This window comes from Rhamphochromis longiceps, linkage group LG10 (assembly GCF_057381845.1).
Source record: "Rhamphochromis longiceps isolate RC_006_pf linkage group LG10, R_longiceps_female_GT1.1, whole genome shotgun sequence".
NCBI classification, from domain to species: domain Eukaryota; kingdom Metazoa; phylum Chordata; class Actinopteri; order Cichliformes; family Cichlidae; genus Rhamphochromis; species Rhamphochromis longiceps.
Window position 1 is genome coordinate 3,838,587 of NC_140566.1, and position 21,007 is coordinate 3,859,593.

Genomic DNA, 21,007 nt, shown 5'->3' on the forward strand with positions numbered 1-21,007 from the left:
CTCCTCTACAAAACGTTGGCTCCTTTGTTTAAAAGGCCAAAATGAATCGAGGGAGAACGAGAAGAGGATCGGCGAGTGCTTCACCTCACAATTCAGTACAGCTGATTAACCTGCAAGAAGAACTTCAAATGATACAGGCTGAAAATGTCAAATTAAAAGAAGAGGCAGAAAAATCAAGAGGAGAAGCTAAAGATTCAAAGTTTGAAACTGATGTAGTATTGCAGGAATTACTGCATGTGGGTCTCAAACTTAAAGGAGAGAAAATGGGAAAACAACAGGCAGAAAATGAGAATGAAAAGATGAAGAAAGAACTGTTGGAAGCTCAAAAAGCATTGGAGGAAGAGAAAAGCACAGCACAAGAAGCCAAAAATAAATATCAAACTGCAAAGAAGGAGGCAGGAAATGTGATTCAGGAATTACAGGAGGTGCAGGAAGCTTTTGAAGAGGGAAAAAAGAAAATGCAGTTGGCAACACAAGAAGCTGTAAATGTAACGGCTGAAGCTGAAACACTAAGGAAGGAATTACTGCATGTGAAGCAACAACTTGAAGAGGAGAAAAAACGTAAACACGAGGCAGAAAATGAGATTGAAAATTTGAAGAAGGAATTGTTGGAAGCTCAAAAAGTGTTGGAGGAAGAGAAAATTAAAATACAGGAAGCAAAGAAAGAAATGGAAGATACAAAGAGTCACAATGAAAACATGAAGAAGGAACTGATGAAAGTGCAAGAAGAACTTGCAGAAGAGAAAATTGAGGTGAAGGTATTCAAGAAAGAAATGACGGTGACCAAGAAAGACTGCAAAGACGCACTGAAAGAAATGCGAAAGCACAAAAAGGAAGCTAAAGAGCTCCTCAAACACAAAGTGAAACTGGCCAAACAGCAGCTGAAAGAAAAATTTAAAGATGCCGAGGAGCAGCTCAACAAAACCTTAAATGAACTGAAGGCAAAAGAAAAAGAAAAGAAAGCCGAGGACAGGAGGGGATTCTGGAGCAGACTGCTGAGAAAGAACTGACCCAGCAGCATCAAGTTTGAGGAGATCAATAGTTTCTTCCTCCTCTCTCCACTTTTCTTTCTCCCCATCCTTCTTCTTGTGACATTTGTTTGTTTTTTAAAAACTCTAATCTACATGTACTGAAATACAAAAATAAAATTGCCATAACTTGACCTCATGTTGCCTGCTTCTTTTCTTGTGTGTCTGTGGATGTAAAACAGTAACACACTTTCTGCTCTGTGTCTTTAATTGTAAATAAATGCAATATGTTTTCATTTTAAAATTCAGTGCAAAAAAACTTCTGCTCTAAATCTTTTTTTTTAGCAAAAAGCTTTTTTTTGCCTGTTGTGGAAGTTTTCCATTTAAATAAAGCCTGCAGACGAGCGGTGAGCGGTAGCTAACATTCTTTAACTGGCTGCGTTGCAACGTTTAGGTAACACTCCCATGACCGCACTGCCACTTCCACAAGAACTGCTTCTCGATTTCCTTCCTTAACCCTTTCGTTTGTATGGAACGCCAGGACTGCCATAATGAATTAATTAAATACACCATTAAATAATTAATTAAATGTGGCAATAATTAATTAAAATTGGAATTAATTAATTAAATAAATAAATAGTTATGACACATGTAATTAATTAATTATTGACACATTTAATTAATTATTTATGTATTTCACATTTTAATTAATTATTGACACATTTCATTAATTATTGACACATTTAATTAATTATTTAATGATATATTTATTTATTTCATTTTGGCAGTCCTGACGCCTGGCTCTCATCATGAAATAATTTTATCTGTCAGCCTCACCCATCAAACTCAGGGGGCGGGGTTAACGCTGATCGAGTCAAAACCATTGCTTTGGCCTGGTGGCCATTGTTTCTAGCACACAACAACCGGCATGTGGAAGCTAACAGAACTGAGCTTTGAAAAACCCTGTTTGTGTGTTACCAAATACCGTTTTAATATTTTTTTAGCCGAGAATGTAGTGGTTTAATCTTCATGTGTCTGGTCGGTTTGTCAAGATACAGCCTCTTTGCAAAAGTGTTTCGATGATTTTGGAGATGTCTGCCCAGTCTCACGGCAAAGCGTGGGATAGACCCGCTCGCCTCGCAAGCAATCCCACCGACAAAGCGCAGGCCCCGGTACACAGCTGTAGTAACCCCCGCTGACTTCTTTTACTGAGGTTATATTTATCGATGTTTTATTTCCTGATGTTCTTATGTGTCCTACGTGTTTCAGTCGCCAATTCTGAATTATAACTAACATTAAAAACATGTTTAAGGAGGAGAGAGAGCAAATAAATCTGTTTAACATCTGATCTTTGGGTTTTTGTTCAGTAATCAGCGTGACCTGTGTATAAACACATAAAAGAGATAACGTTGGTGTTTCCGTCATGTAGTAACTGCTGGCTTTAACTGTACAAAGGTTGTTCGACACTATGAAACACATACAGACTTCATGATGTTCGGCTAATATTTTTATTGTGAATATTAATCATGCTGACCTCGCTCTGTACACCATGCAGCGAGGTCAGCATATCCACGATATCCTCAGCTCCATGAGTTAACACAAAGTTTCCCAGCTGACTATCTAACTGCCAACTATTCCAGAGACGTGAAAATATACAGCATAAAGAAAAGTGTAAGAGACTCAGCAGCAGATTAGAATAACAGTTATACATTTAATAAATCACCAAATGAATCCAAGAAACGAGCAAACCTGTTCCGACAATTTGAATTTGTATTCCCTCAGCTGCAGACTCGCTGCTGTTTAAATGTTTGAAAAGGAAGATTAGATATAAAAAACGTCAAACATAGACTCAGTCTGCCTTCACATTTGATATGAGGCCAGCACGTATAGTGGCCTCAGCAGGCTATTACTGAAATACACGTGCTATATCATAAACTATGATATAAACAGGGAGGTCCTATTAACATGTTTAGTTTTAAAGGACACCTTCCTGCCTTTAGTCTCATTCATGAGCAGTATTAGTTTTCTTCTAACATCCAGAAGTCTGCACAATGTGTTTCATAGTTTGTAACAAGCCTTTGACAGGTAAACATAACATGACCGAAAAAGCAAAAAAAAAGAAAAAAAAAAGAGAGAGAGAGTGTTGACATAAGAAGAGAAAATGCTCTCAATTATGGAGACAGACAAATGGTTCATTTATGTTTGATGTGTGTTTATTCCTCCCTAAATATCGTCGGTGAAGTTCGCCATGCACGTCAGATTTTCCTGCGCATTTTTATACCTCTGCCAACAGAGAGAGAAAAAAAATCACATTCTAACAGACAGCTGGTGCTTAGAATACAGTTGAATAACTATTAAAAAACAGATGATATTTAGATGATAGTTCAGTCTAACACATGTGCCAGTGAACCATTAAACGTCTGTGAAACTATGCAGTTATGAAACGTAACTTTAACCTCAGCCAAACCGATTTGCTCAGTTGTAAATAAAACAGCGAAGTAAACGTGACCCGACAGACAGAACCTGAGTGAATGAAGTCCAGCGTTTAACCACTGAGAGCTAAAACTCAGCTGAGGTTTGAAAGCTGTGTGCTGGTGATTGGACATCAGCCGCTGATAAAGCTGTTCGCCTATAAAGTGCTCTGTAAGGAAACGAGCTCCAGCAGCTCTGCGCTCGGGGAAAACACTATATTTACTTATCTTGTGCAGAAAAATGCGCTGACATTGCGTTATATCGAGCACCGGCTGCCCAGTTAAACTGTGACTATCACCAGGTAACTAGGCGTGTTTCTTGAATTAGCAGCAGGTGTTAAACAGCTGACAGATGAGGAGGAGGATGCATGCAGGTAAACTGAGGGTCTGCTGAGCTGATCGCTGGTTTCGTGAGAAAAATGTCAGCTCGTTCTTTATGTTACAGAAGCACAGAGACACAAGACCAGGCGGAAAGAGACGATCGTTCGGTGAAAATGAGAATCTGCGAATGCAACATGTGGAACACGGAGAGTGGAATATGTAAACAAACCGGTTAACGTAACCCCCTCGGTGCACTCTGCATGCTAACTGTTAGCAGAGCTAGTGAAATCTCTGAAAACATCTGAGCACTTTTGCAAACATGTTCTATGTTGACAACCTGACCAGACATACGTCGCGACATTCGCCGCTAAAACACTGTTAAAAGTGTAGCTGGTGACAGAAAAACGGGGTATTTTAAAACTACACCACCACCATTGCTGCTTGTGATTTGATCTGCATTCTGGGATAACTGGCTGCCCCAAGTCTACACAAGCAATCGATTTTCTAGGATCGACCTGTTTTGACTTACTTTGCACGGCAACCAATCAAATGTTAGAGAAGCTGCATGGGCAGCGTTAACCCCGCCCCCTGAGTTTGATGGGTGAGGCTGACAGATAAAATTATTTCATGACGAGAGCCAGGCGTCAGGACTGCCAAAATGAAATAAATAAATATATCATTAAATAATTAATTAAATGTGTCAATAATTAATTAAATGTGTCAATAATTAATTAAAATGTGAAATACATAAATAATTAATTAAATGTGTCAATAATTAATTAATTACATGTGTCAATAATTAATTAAAATGTGAAATACATAAATAATTAATTAAATGTGTCAATAATTAATTAATTACATGTGTCATAACTATTTATTTAATTAATTAATTCCAATTTTAATTAATTATTGACACATTTAATTAATTATTTAATGGTGTATTTAATTAATTCATTATGGCAGTCCTGGCGTTCCATACATTTGGAGCTGATCTGACCCACTCAGATCAATACTTTGATTCCATTCAATCGATAAGCGATAGCTCTCACTCCACCTAGTTTGTATGTTGTTGTACATTTAGGTTTCCCAATATGAATTACCTTAAAAACAGAGGTTTGTGGTGTTGTGAAGTCAAGTGGAGTAAGAAGATCAGGACCTATAAGCACTGTCAGTGGATGGGTACCAGCAGTGCTAAATGGAGACTTGGAGGGATCTTTGAAAGCCATATATCACTCAGGAGAAAGCACCATGTGCTGGACAGCTAGACTTCAAAGTAAATTGAAACTGCACAATGAGAATGACTTGTTAAAGGTTACAAAGTGAAAACAACAACCAGGCTTTGGAAGAGTGGATGAAAAGAAATATGTTTAATAGAAGCTATATAACAAAGAAGGTCTCTCTATTTTATTTATTCAGTTCAGTTCAGTTTTGTTTACATATAAATAAAACAAATTCCATCATCTTCATTACTTTGTCCATTAACTTTACATAAAATACTGTTATATGTTGTCTGTTGTACACTGATGGTACACTTGGCTTAGGCCCTTACCTAGGGCAATTTTGCCACGCTTGTCTCTATTACCATTTTCATTACCAAGGACTTTTCTCAGCCGGAGATTACTTCAGCTGCTGGTCACAACCCTTTTCTGACCCCATGAGTGACCCCTTAATCCTACCAACAGCGGGTGGTAGATTAAGGAACTAGAACCCTTGTCCAGCAAATATATGGTTGTTTTTTATAGAGGTGAGGACTGGATATTGCTTTGGATGCTGTATTTTTGTAAAGAGATCATTTTGACTCCATAACAATGACTCATAGCTTGGACTGCGTTTCCACGGGAGCACGAGGTAAATGTGACGTTGGCTCAGTGTCACATAGTTCTTTATTATATGCTCACTACTTTAAGATCCCGGTAGCTGCTACACAAACTAAAAAGATCCTCTGGCTGTTGTGATATTTCCGCCTTGCTGTCATGTTTTTGTGGCCAAGAAGATTTTCACTGATGGATGGCCTCTCTTCCCCTGGCTAAAACCTTTCACAGGCTTTTCACTGATGGCTCAACACATTCATTAGTGCGGCCATTTGGTCTTTACCTGCACGCCCATGTAATAATCTCTGAACCTCTTACATAAGCCACTGGAAATGGTGAGTCCAGGCACGGTGTGATGCAAAGCTGATCAGTGCTCAATAGGATCTGTTGACTGGCCTATCATACTCTACACCTCCCCTTATATGGAATTAGCTCCTTAGCCTGTTAACTAGTGAAGGGAAGAGTCCTTGACTGGCTGCTCAGGCTCTCCTCTCTGTTTTTGCCCCACATGCCCCAGCAAGCATGTAGATTAAGATTAGGCTTAAAACGTTCCTTTCTGATAAAGCTTACGGTTAGTGCTGGATCAGGTGACCCTGAACCCTCACTTAGTTACACTGCAATATGCCTTGTCTGCTGGGGGCTTCCCATGATGAGTGTGTCTTCTTCATTCACCTCTTTTTACTCTTTATGTGCTCATAAACCATTTGCATTTAATCTCTGGCTCTCGTCCACGGTGTGTCTTTGTCCTGTCTCCCTCCCCTCACCCTCAATCGGTCACAGCAGATGGCTGCCCCATGCTGAGCTTGGTTCTGCCAGATGTTCTTCCTGTTAAAGGGGGGTTTTTCCTACTACTGTGGAAACCCTGAAATATTTGGGTCTACTTATGTCTTTAACCACTGCAGTTTCCAAATGGGCCATTAGTTAGTTTAAGATCTATTCAGGTTCACAAAAAGGTGTGCAAAAAATGCAAAAGATTGAAAATTAATAATAATAAAAAAGAAGTATCTTTTGGAGTTGCATATATGGCGACTGGATGAACATGATTTCGTCTAAGCAAGACTTTGATAGTTAGAAAGAAAAACATCTGTCAATTTTAACTCTTCAGATTTATTTGTGTAGCACTTTTCAAAACCAATGTTACAAATGTTTCCCAGAAACAATGAATAAAAGAACAAATTGAAGAGAAATTATGTCCACATAGTCCACAATCAGCTGTTTGTGTCCTCTTCCAGTGGGAGTGTACGTGGTTCGTCATCCTGTGCAGCTCCTTTCTTCTGCTTCTCTTTTGGGGTTACTTCTGGTTGATGGCTCGAAATGATTTTAATGACTTCAATTGGTGAGTCATATTTTTCATTATATTACTTTCGCTGAAAAGCTGTTTAAGACTTGCATGTTTGGTAATGGTTGATCAAGGACAGCAGAGTGGTGACCTTACCACAGTGGGGTGGCAGCAAGCCCCTTCAGCATGTGTATTTTAAATAAATACCACGGACAAATAGGTTGATGCATGCAGGTAAGTAAATCCCACAGTCTTTCAGTGATGAGGAGTGTCCACGTGGACACTTTCAAGGATGAGGATGTACACATCCTGGACAGGGAGCATCATGAGTGTCACGATGTCATGTGCAATTAAGGCAAATTACTCTATTTGACAAAACTGAATTAGTCATACCACCAACATTCGTTCTGTTCATTCCAGGCTGGTGTACAACCGTTCTGGAGAATGGAGAGATGAGACAATGCCCATCCTCGCTTCCACCACCGTGGGATTCAGCTACGTCACATTCTTATTGGTAAAACTCGCAAATGTTAGCAGACTTGTTCATTGATCAGTTAAGACATACAACTTAACGAATCTTACTCTTTTTGCAGATCTTAGCACTTTTCCACATATCTTTGGGCCAGCAGCTGAATCTCTATTGGGTTCACAAGGTACGGTGTGAAAAAACAATCCTGCCATTGATTTGCTCCTCTGATGCTTTCAAAGCAAAGTCAGGTTCATCGAGGTGTCTGTTCTCCACAGATGGGGGTGCTGGCTACACTGCTCACCACTATCTCTGGTGTCATTTTTGTCGATGACTTATGGGGAGACGAGTGGGACATTCTGCTTGCGTCACTGCAGGTTCGTCTACAGTTAACAACACTGTACTAAAAGTTGATTATATTCTCTACTTTTCCGATCCAATTGGCTAAAATTATATATTTAATGCTCCATGAAAATAATTCAATTGTAAATAAACAATAAACTGAGTTGAACTGCTTCAGCATATATTATTTGGAATTTATACTGGGATGGTGAGGTCTGCATTTTCAAAAACATTATTGCAAAAAAAGAATTTCCAAATAAAAAATCTCTGCACTGGATTCATGTTTCAAGCTCTGCCAGGTCTACAGGCAAGTGGTGTTAGGGTGAGGTGGGTCAAATATGGCCAAATATGCAAATATGCTCAATTAATTCTATGCAGTTTTCTGGATCAGATAACTTTCATTACAAAAATATAAACATGTAGGTTTCATAAACATCTTCTCAATTGTTCTCTGATCGGTGACTTTGAGGCATTGATATGATGTCAAGTGTGTTACAGATGTCCTGTCCAAGTGTTTAGAATCCATATCAACTCCTCCCCTACTATTTGTTATTTAGTTAGTCCCCCTGAGCCTGGTTCTGTCGGAGGTTTCTTTCCTGTTAAAAGGGAGTTTTTCCTTCCCACTGTTGCCAAGTGTTTGCTCGTAAGTGTTCATTTGATTGTTGGTGTTTTCTCTCTGTTATTGTAGGGCCTTCACCTTACAATGCAAAGTTATTTGTTCTATGGAACGTAACATTTGATATATTCTCCTGTTCAATCATTATACTGTGTGTGTATTTATCATAACAATGTGGCAAAGCTTTGCTCTGATGCTGTGTAATGACTAACCATCTTTTAAGGCCAGCATTTCACATTTACGCTTTGTTATCAGTACACAGCACCTTTCCTGCATCTTGGCGCCCTGGTAACAGTGACAGCTATCAGCTGGCTGGTAGCTGGATATGTTGTCCGCAGAGAGAAATCCAGTAAGTGCTGCCTTGTGTTTCAAGTAAATATCATGTTGGGGATTGCTTTTGATGTTCCTATTTGAAACGTAAAGTTGCATTCAGTATTATTTGTCTGTACACGTATGTCATTGTCTAATTTACCCTGCTTTAGTGGATTGTTTTTCCTTATTCAAGCAGCTGCCTGCACTCTTACCACCCATCAAAGCACACAAAGCTAACTACTGTTTGTTATTAGGAGTAGATGGAATGAGCTAAAGTTGCATTATGACACTAACAACCCTTTTTGCACTCTCTTAGATATCCAGGTGATGGTGTTGTTTATCTACATTGTAGTCCTCCTTGCTCTCTGTTTGGCACCGCTCACATTCACCTGCCCCTGCATCATGGACCGTCATAGCCTCAAACCGCGACCAAGCGTCATTGGCCGAAGAGGAGCTCCTATGGTAAGTTGGGGCTTTGCCAGACTTTACTACCTGATCCACTTAATTGTTCAAATCGGCTCTTTGTGGAGAGGTGTGGCTGCCAGGAGTACCAAGTGTTCGGTTTTTGCTGGGTTCCACAAAGCTGTTTGGGTAATAACAAAGAAAGGAAAAAACAGAAAGAAGAAGATGCAAGAATTTTTCTGTACACTCTGTACAACAAATGCGGTGTATAGCTACAGAACACAAGTGATAGTGTCAGGCTCAGTGTGAGAGTGCGTCAGCAACATACTGTCATTTCACAGCTGGGCAGGTAGATAAGAGATGCACAGAGACGTTCAGAGCTGTGTTTGCTTTCCTTCTCGAGGCACACGCGCTCTACAAACAGTGATATTCACAGATATGCCTTGCTTTCACCTCAGTGCAGTGTACCAAAACTGCACGTAGGTTTTAGATAAATCAACACAGACTAATATAAAATGCATCTCTCTCTCTGTAAGTGGACGCTCACATTGATCGTGCTGCTGCACATAACCCTCGTATGTAACGAACAGCATGCGTTGATATGATAATGAGGAACTCTTATATTTCTTCTGCCTGTCCCTTACTCCAATTGTAATGTAATTTATGGAACTAAACTATGATGTGTTGTGTAGGTGTCATAGTAAAACCAAGGCAATGTTGCTGACATACCATTTGCACACATCTGTTTGAAACAGCCTTAACAATTCATAATTCACAGGACTGTTTACAGACTAAATAATGTATCAGTTTTGCAAGGTGTATGTCTGAGCCTGTCATCATTTATATAGAAACAAAATACAGTAAAAACATTAGTGTGTGATTCAGGTTTAGCTCAACTACACCACATACTGTACTGTACATCTCAGTGTTATTATCTCCATCACGTTTGTGTGTGTGCGTGTCATTCTGTCTGTAAACATGATAGCTTGAAAAGCTTTGAATGAATACTGGTAAAACTTTGAGTTGGGTCATGGTAACAATCCATTCAAACTTGGCTTAGATCCTCCAAGGTCTTCAATGTCTACTTGATGATTTATTGGTCAAAAATTTACAAAAAGCCTTAGAACTATTATTAAACTATGATTCGGTTTGTGCTCATGGAGCGCTATAATTTGTTATGTTATTTGTATTTCATACTTAAATCTTTTAGTGTTTTTGCAAATGAGTTTATGTCGCACTCTAAGGACCTGAGGGGGGTCCCACAGGGTTCATGTTGGAGTCAATTTGTTGAATGTTGTCATTGTGTTTCTTAAATTTGTAAAGTCTTAGTGCGAGCAGCAGGATCAAAGACATTCCTTTGTCTCTGACCACCTCTCCAGCTACTCTGGAGCTGGGGGAGGCTGAAGAGGCTTCATTTTAGGCACATCCTATATGAAAGATCTGTTTCTTGTGTTGTAAGCTTCCTGTTGTTATGATCCTTTTGGTGAGCAGGAGGTCACACCTATGACACACACATTCTCACATACACACACGTTCTTGCACATGCATACAGGTGCTTACACATACACACACATACTGCCTTATCTTTTAGAACCATAGGGGGGTTTTATGAGGGGAGGTGCTTGTGTTGTGCAAACTGTAACTGTCATGGGAATAAAAGGCTACGAGGAGGGCTGCTCTTTGAAGAAGCTGGTTTAAAGACAGGTGAGGAGCGTTGAGCCCCAAGAGCCTGGTTCCGACCAGTCTTCCATCGCTAGCAAGTAAAAGACCGGTTGAAGATGTTCTGTCTTGTTTTTGTCCTTCACGAGAATAAGTCTCTAAACTAGCGGAGCCTGTGGAAGCGCAGACCCAGCAGTTCAGTTCTGGGACCTTTTTCTCCTGTACATGTTACCCCTAGGACTTACCATTAGGCAATTCCCTAATGCAGGGGTGGGCAACTCCAGGCCCCGAGGGCCGGTGTCCTGCAGGTTTTAGATCTCACCTTGGGTCAACACACCTGAATCACATGATTAGTTCGTTACCAGGCCTCTGGAGAACTGCAGGAGCTAATTTAGCCATTTAAATCAGCTGTGTTGGTTCAAGGACACATCTAAAACCTGCAGGGACACCAGCCCTCGAGGCCTGGAGTTGCCCACCCCTGCCCTAATGTGTCTTATCACTTCTATGCTGTTGATATTCAGCTTTACTGCTCTTTTAAGCCGATGGAAGTCCATAAACTGTCTTCTTGAATAAAATGTTTAGCTTCCATTAAACAGTGGCTTGGAGACAACTACTTGCAGTTGAACTCTGAGAAGTCAGAAACATTAATTATTGCCCCTGACAGCCAGATATCTATAATCAAACAGCATCTTGGTTCTCTTGGATCATCTGTTCACATGAGCCTCAGGTATCTCGGTGTTGTTTTTGATTCTGCCATGTCTCTAGAGCAATACTCTCAACAGTTAATTAGGAACTGCCTTTTTCAGCTTAGAAATATCTCCAAACTGGAAACTTTTTTGTCTAAATCTGAGTTAGAAATGATTATTCATGCTTTTATTTCTTCTCGTTTAGATTATTGTAACAGTCTTTTTCTTTGCCAGTCAGTCCAGAATGCTCCTGCAAGGCTTTTAATAAAGACACGAAAAAGAGAGCACATTACACCAGTGTTACGCTCATTACACTGGCTTCCAGTACATTTTAGAATTCATTTTCACTTAACACAGACCTTTAAAGCTTTGAATCGTGACGCTCCTGTCTATATTTCTGATGTTTTAGAACCTCACGCTCCCTCTCGCAGCCTAAGATCATCTAATCAAAGGCTGTTGGTCGTCCCCCGAACATGTTTTAAAACCAGAGGTAACAGATCTTTTAGAGCAGTGGCCCCCAGGTTGTGGAATTCTCTCCCTCCATCTTTACGTTGCCTGGATTGTATTTATTCTTTTAAGCATCATCTTAAGACTTATTTATTTAGACTAGCTTTTAATTAGATTTGTGCTGTTTTATGTTTATGTTTTATATTATTGTGAAGCACTTTGTGGTTTTTATCCTGTGAAGAAAAAGTATTATCTCTACATATGAGAAGAATGTGAGAAAGTTGTGATATTAACATTTAAACATAGGATTGTGAAAATAATGAGCTGCTTGGCTCATAAAGAATGTTTGATGACTAGATTTAAGATAAGATAAGATAACCTTTATTAGTCCCACACGTGGGAAATTTGTTTTTTTTTTTTTTGTTTTTTTTAATTTGAAGGGAAGGAAGCCTTTTGCACAAGTCGAACATAATGTTCTTATAATTCTATTATTTCCTCTTGGTGTGTGTTTTGTGACTGACAGTGACTGACATCAAGTGACTGACAGTAGTCTTTCTGTGATCTCTTTGCTCTAGCTGGCTCCAGAGAACACCGTGGTGTCCTTTAACAGAGCCCTGCAGCATGGTGCCAGCTCCTTGGAGGCTGATGTCACCATAAGGTTATAAATCACACATTCACTTTTGTTTGCATTTAATGCATGTAGCTGAGCAGGTTGTGTGGTAGAAATAATTACAGTTAATGGGAAATTACGAGAGAAATGTGTGATTCAGATCTGTTGCCCTTCAGTGTTTGGTGATTATTAACACATTTCGCTGCTGCTTTTTCATTTAAACTATGTTATGTTTAGTTTTCCTATAAATTTTAAAGTGCTTTACTTCTTCCAGTGTCGATGGGGTTCCCTTCCTCATGCGAGACCACACTCTGAGGCGGACCACAGATGTCACTAAGGTGTTTCCAGCCAGACAGTATGAAGATGCCTCCTTTTTCAACTGGACAGAGATACGCTCTCTCAATGCAGGCCAGTGGTTTTTGGAGGTACTAAAATCCACTTCATCTAAAGCCACCTCAAGTCCATCAGCTCTAAAATAAATTTTGCCCTCAAATAGCAAAACTGTGTGTCTCATTTTCCTTTTAGAATTTAAGGGATTGAGATCTAAAATCTGCAGACGCTTTAAAAATTTTCTAGAACATTTTATCAAACATAATTTAATGCCGATTTCAAACTGCTACAATAAGCTGCATATAATGTGGAAAGATAAACAAATATGCTCCACCTCAGTGTCTGCCTCGCTCTTGTTTCTTTCCTCTGCTTGTAGAGTGACCCCTACTGGACAGCAGCATCACTGACAGCGAAGGAGCGGAGCAGAATAGGCAACCAGACGGTTTGCAGTCTGGTGGAAATGCTTCGTCTGGCAGCCAAGGCCAACAGCTCCGCGCTGCTCAACATTCACAAACCTCCACCAGAGCACCCACGCTACCGCAGCTGGTTCATGGACACGCTGCGGGCTGTGCAGAAAGCGGGGATTCCCCTGAAGAGGGTGAGGACTGTAGGTCCCTCCACAATAATCCTTAAATGAATTTAGCTGTTGCCTGTAGTAGTGTTCCCCCTTTAAACACACTAAATATTAAATATTATAAATATTCCAATGAGGAATTGATTCTGTGAATTGTTGTGACAAATCTTTCGTCCTTAGCAAGTGTGACAAATATTTTAATTGTTTTCCTTAAATACTGTATACCAGTGTATGACAGCTTACGATATTATAATAAGCACCTTCTCGCAAAGCAATTAAAACTACATTTTATCTGATCTGAGTCTTTCCATGTGATATGTGTTTGTCCCAGGTGACGTGGACCCCCGACACAGACAGGGGGAGGGTGCGAGGGCTTCACCAGACCACAAGTGAGAAGCTGTCAGTGGAAGCGATAAGGCAGAGAGGAATTACAAGTCTGACCCTCCACTACAGCAAGGCTAGCCACAAAGAGCTACAGTAAGAGCAAGCAGCTGCTACTAAGCAAAGGAAAAAAGGCTCAGAAGAACTCTAAAGACATGTCAAAGGAGGCGTTTTGTGTTATTTTAAGCAAAATAAAAAAACAACAACAATTTACAAACCTAATTGTTTGCTTAACTTGTTCTGTAGCTTGATAAAGTGTATTTAAAAGGGGAACTAATCCCTGAAACAGTTAAATATAGTTAACACTAAAGGGAATATCTTCTGACTGGTTTTGGATTTAAAAAGCTCACTATTTCTGCTCCAGGTTAGCTGCTTCAAGTGACATTTATCAGTACCAAGCTCAGGGCTCCAGGGCTGAAGAATTACACCAAGAATGACCTAAAAGTGCTAAAATCTGAACTTCCTCTAGTGGTTAACGTTAAGCTGGCTCCAAAGGTGAGTCAGTCCTCAGAGACTCTCATGTCATCATTAAAAAGTGGTAGAGTTAGTGCCCCGTTCATTGACAGCTGTAGCAGTGTTGCAGTCTACTGGGTGCTGTGTCTTCTACACATTAAACAGGAGAGTTAAACTGCCAACTACCTTTGCTCTACAATGTTAAACTTGGAGGATGGATTCTACACAGCACCTAAGAAAAAAAAGACAGTTTTCTTTGAATTAGCAAAAACTTGTTTTATAAAAACAGGACAGTCTGGTCAATGAGCTACAATACCCAAGTAAGCCCAGCACACTTCTAATTGCAGAATTACACTGTTATGGTCCTTGAACACAAGCTCTACCCTCCTCTGGGACCTCTGTTGCAGCTTTAGATGAAACAAAGTCAGCTTCACGATGCACACAATATTTTCCAGTGGCTGCAGAATGATAAGAGGTGAATGTTGACAAGGGAGTAAAGAGGTGAAATGAAGTGGACCTCTCTTTCTCTCTTTTCAGTGCTGACTTGTATTTTTCTTTCCCCCAGGGAGTACCTGGCCAATAATGTGAGTGTGACTGTCTACCCGGTGAATGAGCCCTGGCTCTACTCTATTCTGTGGTGTAGTGGGGTGCCTTCTGTGTCTTCTGATGCCCCCCATGTCCTCCGAAAGGTGCCTTATCCCATCTGGCTCATGGTAAACAGCTCTCCGTTCTTTCAATAGATGCAACACACACACGCACAGTGCACAAGCAAACAAGGTCACACATCGAGATGAAAGGACAGCAGGAGAGCGGACAGAGACTGACGATGGCCCAGCAAGACTTGAGGGCTAAGGCGCAGAGAAATATGAGCCCAGCAGCGGGCTTTAGGTGCACTGTGACATTATAGAACAAAAGGACCCTGGCAAAAAAGTCTGAGAAAATCTAAGACAAGGGCACAGATCTGAAGAAAACTGCAGCCTTACTCACTGCTCTAGAAGACATCAGTGTTTATGGGGACCTCTGATGGCAATGAGCAGAAACTACTCTTCTTCTCCTGTCTTGCAGAGCCAGAGCGCTTACAACTTCATCTGGATGACTTCAGATCTAGTGTCCGTCGCCATAGTCATAGGGGTTTTCTTTTTTCAGAAGTAAGTACAACACATACATGTAATGAACAGGGACTTTAAACACAGTATAACGCAATAATAATTTAATGAATACCATCCAAGTGACTCATGCATGCTCCATAATACATGAGATACCAGCCTAAGAATGGTTCTTTACAAAGACATAGATGTCTGGGTGATGACAGCAGATGATTTACGGGACAAGAAATATTACTGCTATTCTGTCAGTCCTATAAATGAATGATTGAAACAACTGGGTGGGAAAGGAGTACAGAATTCCCAATACAGCGGTCCCTCGCTATAACGCGGTTCACCTTTCGTGGCCTTGCTGTTTCACGGATATTTTTTTTGTGCAATTTTCCATGTTTTTTTTTTTTCTTACAGCGCATTGTGTTCTGCATCCTGATTGGCTGTAGACCATTGTCAATCAATCTCGTGCCGTGTCTCCTGTACAGTACAGAATGTCAGCTTGTCAAATTTACATACATCTGCAATCGCTAGCAGTGTGACTCTGTGCTGTACTGTATGTTGTACGTTTTCTCCCATCAAACACAACGACGCCGATGAAACGTTTTGCACCATCAGAGGCTCCTGCCTTTGGTTTCATTCTATAATACTGGACTTATGTTTCTACAAGGTTTGAACTTTGAGAGTTTAAACAAAAGAGAAAAGTGTATAAAGTGTGTAGTGAGAGGTTTTCCAGCCTTAAAGCATCTATAATAATTGTAAAAAATAAAGTTGACTACTTCGTGGATTTCACCTATAGCAGGTTATTTTTAGGATGTAACTCCCGCGATAAATGAGGGACCGCTGTACTGAATTATTTTAATAATAGTATTATTTTATTTTAAGGTCACTATCTAAAATGACTCATGGTTGTTAAAAATTATACAGCTTTTTTTGGTTTTTCTGCCCCCAAAATGGAGATTAATACAATTTTATTTGCAGTGCAGAGTTTGAAATGAAACTAAAGAGGCATTAGTAGAGGGCCCTGAGAAAACATACATTTGGGTAAACTGGATATGTGACATCATTAGATCAGTGTTGTGTGTGGGAGTATAGTTGTTCATAATAATCACTTCATTTACTTTGCAGTTTTGAAATGTAAAATTCAAACCTCTGAACGATTCGGTGTGTCTAAATGTTTGTTGGTGTTGTGAATGCATTCACCGTGTTAACATCAGCCGGGTTGAGTTTGAGTTGAGTCGTGGCTTTGTCTGGTCTGCTGCTTCGACACTGACTGTTCATTCTACTCTTTCTTTTCTTTCTTTTTTCTCCTTGTCCTCTGGGTATTTCCATGTTTCTTCTCCTTTCTACAACCTCTCCCTGTCTTACTGTCCTCTCTTTCTCCTCTGACATTCTTTCTTTGTCCTGTGCTCTACCTGATCTGCATGCAACCTTCCTCTGCTGCCTTCTGGCATCTGTCAGCTATCATATGATCAGGTAACTGCTATGTCTGCCTTGGCCTTTGTTTCTGCCTCCTTGTCTGTCCTCCTTGTGCTTTTTGCACCCAACACCCCAAAGCTGGTCCCCTTCCTATCTTTCACTGCACTGCCTTGCCTTTTACACTGGGGGAAGTAATTATTTGATCCCCTGCTAGATTTCTACATTTGCTCACTTGCAAAGAAATACAGTCTTTAATTTTGTAGTAGTTTCATTTTAACGGAGAGAGAGAGAATAGCAATCAAAAACAGAAAGTTATAAATGGATTTACATATCACTGAGTGAAACATCCTACAACGCATCTGGAGCTTTGGCTCGCACTGACTGGCTGTGTGCACATGTGTGCACACGTCCTTCCCTCAGCCACAACACTAAGATGGGTCATGATGATGAGTCTTTCCAGCATCAAAAACAAGTCCAAGGCAAGTGACTAAAGAAGAAGCGCATTACGGTCATGGGGTGGCTTCAGTCTCCAACTACAATAAACTTACTGCTTTTGCTTGCCAACAAGGGTTTCTCAGCCAAATACTAAGTGTTGTTTTGCTTGGGGATAAAATACTTAAGTGACATGCAGGTCAATTTATGACTTTTATGTGTTTTTTTTTCCTTGATTGTTGTTTGATATTCTGTCTCTCTCAATTAAAAAAAAAACTGCCATAAAAATTAGAAACTGTTCATTTCTTTAAAAGTTGATTCTGTTCATCTGGATGTGGAGCTTTCAGTGAGAGAAACGCTTATCACTCGTGCGAGTGACTGACTGAAGAAGACATTCGGATGAGAGTGGGATTTCTTTACCTGGATGATCGAGCACAGACCAACACAAGTGCATTTCTTTGTAACTGAGTGAACTTACAAATTCAGCAGGGCTTCAGTAATTATTCTAAGTGTATATATTATGTGTAAAAATATTACTGAATTAAAGGATGTCTTGATCAGTGTTGGTCAAGTTACTTGAAAAAAGTAATCAGTAACTAATTACTGATTATTTCCCCAAAAAAGTAATCCCGTTACTTTACTGATTACTTATTTTCAAAAGTAATTAATTACTTAGTTACTAACACGATTTACAACCTGAATAGGTAATAAAGCGATAGATCTTTCAGCCCAATTCTACTTTTTCTGCATAATCCATCATAGAAAATGTAATCAAATGGAAAAGTCTCTTTTTAAAACTTGTTTTATTAGTTTTAACCTTTTAACTTATTTTCTGCACATTCCAGCACATAAAATAAAATATTTTTTTTGTGTTTACACTCACTCTTTCGGTAATCTAATTACCGTTTCTACAATAGTAATCCCGTACTTTACTCGTTACTTGAAAAAAGTAATCGGATTACAGTAACGCGTTACTGCCCATCTCTGGTCTTGATAACAGCTGCAGTTGCTGCCTTTCATGCGATGTAAGAATCTATCTGTGTGTGTGCTGTAACAGGTGGAGGATGAGCGGGATGCAAAACTATAACCCAGAACACATCATGCTGAGCGCTGTAGCACGAAGGTCCAGTCGTGACGTCAACATCATGAAGGAGAAGCTCATATTCTCAGGTGAAGCTTAGATAGCAGTCGCACATCATCACAACTTATCGAGTCAGCTCCTGTGGGAGGCACACACTGTTTTTATTATAGCCTGTAGAGATTTGTTTATAATGCGAAAACACACCTTCAATAGCAAGGCAAGAGCAGCAGCAAAAGAATGAGCTGTAACTCTGTTTGTCTGGGTTTAAGTGGGCTATGTTTTTGTAAGCTGTTCGTTTAATTTTCATAGAAGCCCAAGAATGAACTTCAGAGTTTTTGTATCGTAGCCTTTGAACCTGGTGGATTAAAAAAAAAACACTTTTTGTTTGTGGATACTGTTGTTGGTATTAATTTAGCCCATATTGACCAAAAGTCTTTGGATATGTGATGACCTAAACTTAATTCTAGACCAGGGGTGAGGAACTCCAGGCCTCAAGAGCCGGTGTCCTGCAGGTTTTAGATGTGTCTTTGATCCAACACAGCTGATTTAAATGGCTAAATGACCTCCTCAACAAGTCTTGAAGTTCTCCAGAGGCCTGGTAATGAACTACTCATTTGATTCAGGTGTGTTGACCCAGGGTGAGATCTAAAACCTGCAGGACAGCGGCCTTTGAGGCCTGGAGTTTGCCACCCCTAGTACACCTATTAAGTACAAATCCAGCTAACACGCTTTGCCAATGCGTGTTCATGCTGTGGCCTGACTGAAGGTGACTTTGCAGTGTGTATGAATCCTGTTTGTTGTTGTTATTTCCAGAGCTTAACAATGGGCTCAGCAGTACAGAGGAACTTTCTCTGTATCCCGAGAATGGCTACGTCAGATATTCTCATGGAGGCCTCAGTCGCTGACCAGAACAGCCACAGCTGCAAACTTGAGTTTGACGTCAGAGATCTGACACGTCTTCTTTCATCAGGGTACTGATCTGCTGAGCACATATCACGTTTAAGTCCTGACAATTAAAAGTTTTCCATTTATGGCCTGTTGCTTACTTTTCTTAATCTTCCATCATAATTGTCCACTGGGTAGTGATTTCTCCATGATGACAAACTTGGGAGTGTTTTAATATCATGTATTTGGGGGTTTTCTCAGTTGTTCTATGTACTATTACCAGTTTCAGCCAAATTCTTCTGATATGGTTAGCCATTAACATTTATGTTCTAAGAAGATATTTGTTTGGCTTAAATTACCGTATTTTTCGGACCATACGGCGCACCGGATTATAAGGCGCATTAAGCGAAACAAAACAGTCAGATAAGTCAAACTTTACTCATTCTTCTTGCTTCCTCCACTTCCGTACCATTGATTCGTTAAACAAGCTAGCCCAACGTCAGTAACCCTACAAACGTCACTGCTGTTTAGTTTTCTGTCTTCATTTATGTTGGAAGTGATAGCAGAGCTGTACGTTTAATTTTCAGAAATCTCTCAGTCAGATCATGCTATATCATGTTTAGGTGGAAACTAGCAAGCTAACTGCCTGGATGTTAAACTTAATTGTTACACCTGGTAAAGCAGCAACACTGATCATTTTATTAAAGATGAAAGAATTTAGACAGTTTTTAACTCTCAGTGATCATTTGACTTTGAGACCTGAAATGGACGGAGTTTAGGACCCAGATTACTCCGCGAGGCTCCTGACTACGGTAGCCGTAATGTTCCAACAATCCATCAAGCGGTGCGGCTTCGTAGCTTAGCAAAGTCGTACTAAAACATTTTTTGACAGATTTTTGAGCGCCGTGTAGCACATAAAATCAGTTCGAGGGTTAGTAAGCACAACCAGAATTCATACATAAGGTGCACCAGATCACTGTGGATTTTTGTGAAAATTAAAGGATTTTAAGTGCGCCTTATTGTGCAGAAAATACGGTATTTAAAATCTGTTTACAAAAGTTAAAATAGAACACGAGTTTATCATTGGCTGATATGTGCCTGTGGGGTTAATTAATGGGCAAAAGCTCTCAAAACATTATGGTACCAGAGTTAGAAAGGAATTCTTATTTTATTTATTTGTTTAATTTTAGCCAGTTATGTCAAAATTGGTTTTTAAAAAAAAGAAAAGATTTGAAAAAAAAATCCCTGATTAGTCTCACTCATACTTATAAAGCTGTACAGCTGGATTGTTCCACGACACTTACCTTACTCTGGTTTTATAAGAGGACACAGACTGGAGAGTGGTCTTTACATGTTTCTATTGTAATTCCCCCTCTGAGAGGACTCGGACTTATTTGAAATTGTATATTTTATCCTTGTGTGACAGACAGAATAAGGCACATGTGGAAACCTGTTTCCTTGCTAATCCAATCTGCCTCTGCCTCTTCTGTTACGCCATGATTGGTTTTTTTTCTAGACGTATCAAGTATTATAACTTTCACATGGCTGCCTTTTTGTTAGAATATTTTCATCTTAGTTTTATAATAGGGCAAAATGTTGAAGTGACAACTACAGATTTAGCTACAGGTGAGTTGACTGTTCAATAAAAGTGAGAAATTCTTGAAAAATGATCTGTTTTGTGGATTCTTCTTGAGTGAGACAACAAACTTCCATTCGTGTGTTTTGGGTGCTTGACTGCAACTTTTATTTTTATATGATAGTCATTACGTTAATATCGTGTGATAATTCTGGATTTGTTTTCTGCTGCCTACTGGTTAGAGTTACCAGTATAGGAGGAAGGCACATTTTACATGCATATATACACTTACCAGGCTAAATTTCACATAGTTGTTTACCTTGATTCACAGACCAATAGCCGCTCAGTTTGTTCGTTTTTGCCATTTGCACATTTCATGGAGTGTTTCTCTC

At 39.7% G+C, this 21,007-nt stretch overlaps 1 protein-coding gene across 2 annotated transcripts in view; it reads left to right on the forward strand.

Moving 5' to 3' along the window:
- gdpd5a (glycerophosphodiester phosphodiesterase domain containing 5a) overlaps positions 1 to 20,686 on the forward strand; it is a 37,129-nt gene extending 16,443 nt beyond the window's left edge. The window contains exons 3-16 of one of the 2 annotated variants that reach the window (XM_085419909.1): positions 6,804 to 6,907; positions 7,271 to 7,364; positions 7,444 to 7,503; positions 7,595 to 7,693; positions 8,530 to 8,623; positions 8,903 to 9,048; positions 12,356 to 12,438; positions 12,665 to 12,815; positions 13,097 to 13,327; positions 13,626 to 13,771; positions 14,694 to 14,841; positions 15,194 to 15,276; positions 18,131 to 18,243; positions 18,968 to 20,686. In XM_085419909.1, coding sequence (XP_085276035.1) covers positions 6,804 to 6,907; positions 7,271 to 7,364; positions 7,444 to 7,503; positions 7,595 to 7,693; positions 8,530 to 8,623; positions 8,903 to 9,048; positions 12,356 to 12,438; positions 12,665 to 12,815; positions 13,097 to 13,327; positions 13,626 to 13,771; positions 14,694 to 14,841; positions 15,194 to 15,276; positions 18,131 to 18,243; positions 18,968 to 19,059 — 1,644 coding nt within the window. In that variant the 3' untranslated portion in view covers positions 19,060 to 20,686. The remainder of the gene's footprint in view (positions 1 to 6,803; positions 6,908 to 7,270; positions 7,365 to 7,443; positions 7,504 to 7,594; positions 7,694 to 8,529; positions 8,624 to 8,902; positions 9,049 to 12,355; positions 12,439 to 12,664; positions 12,816 to 13,096; positions 13,328 to 13,625; positions 13,772 to 14,693; positions 14,842 to 15,193; positions 15,277 to 18,130; positions 18,244 to 18,967) is intronic. The other variant, XM_085419910.1, reaches the window with a different exon arrangement.
- Positions 20,687 to 21,007: the final 321 nt, after the last annotated feature.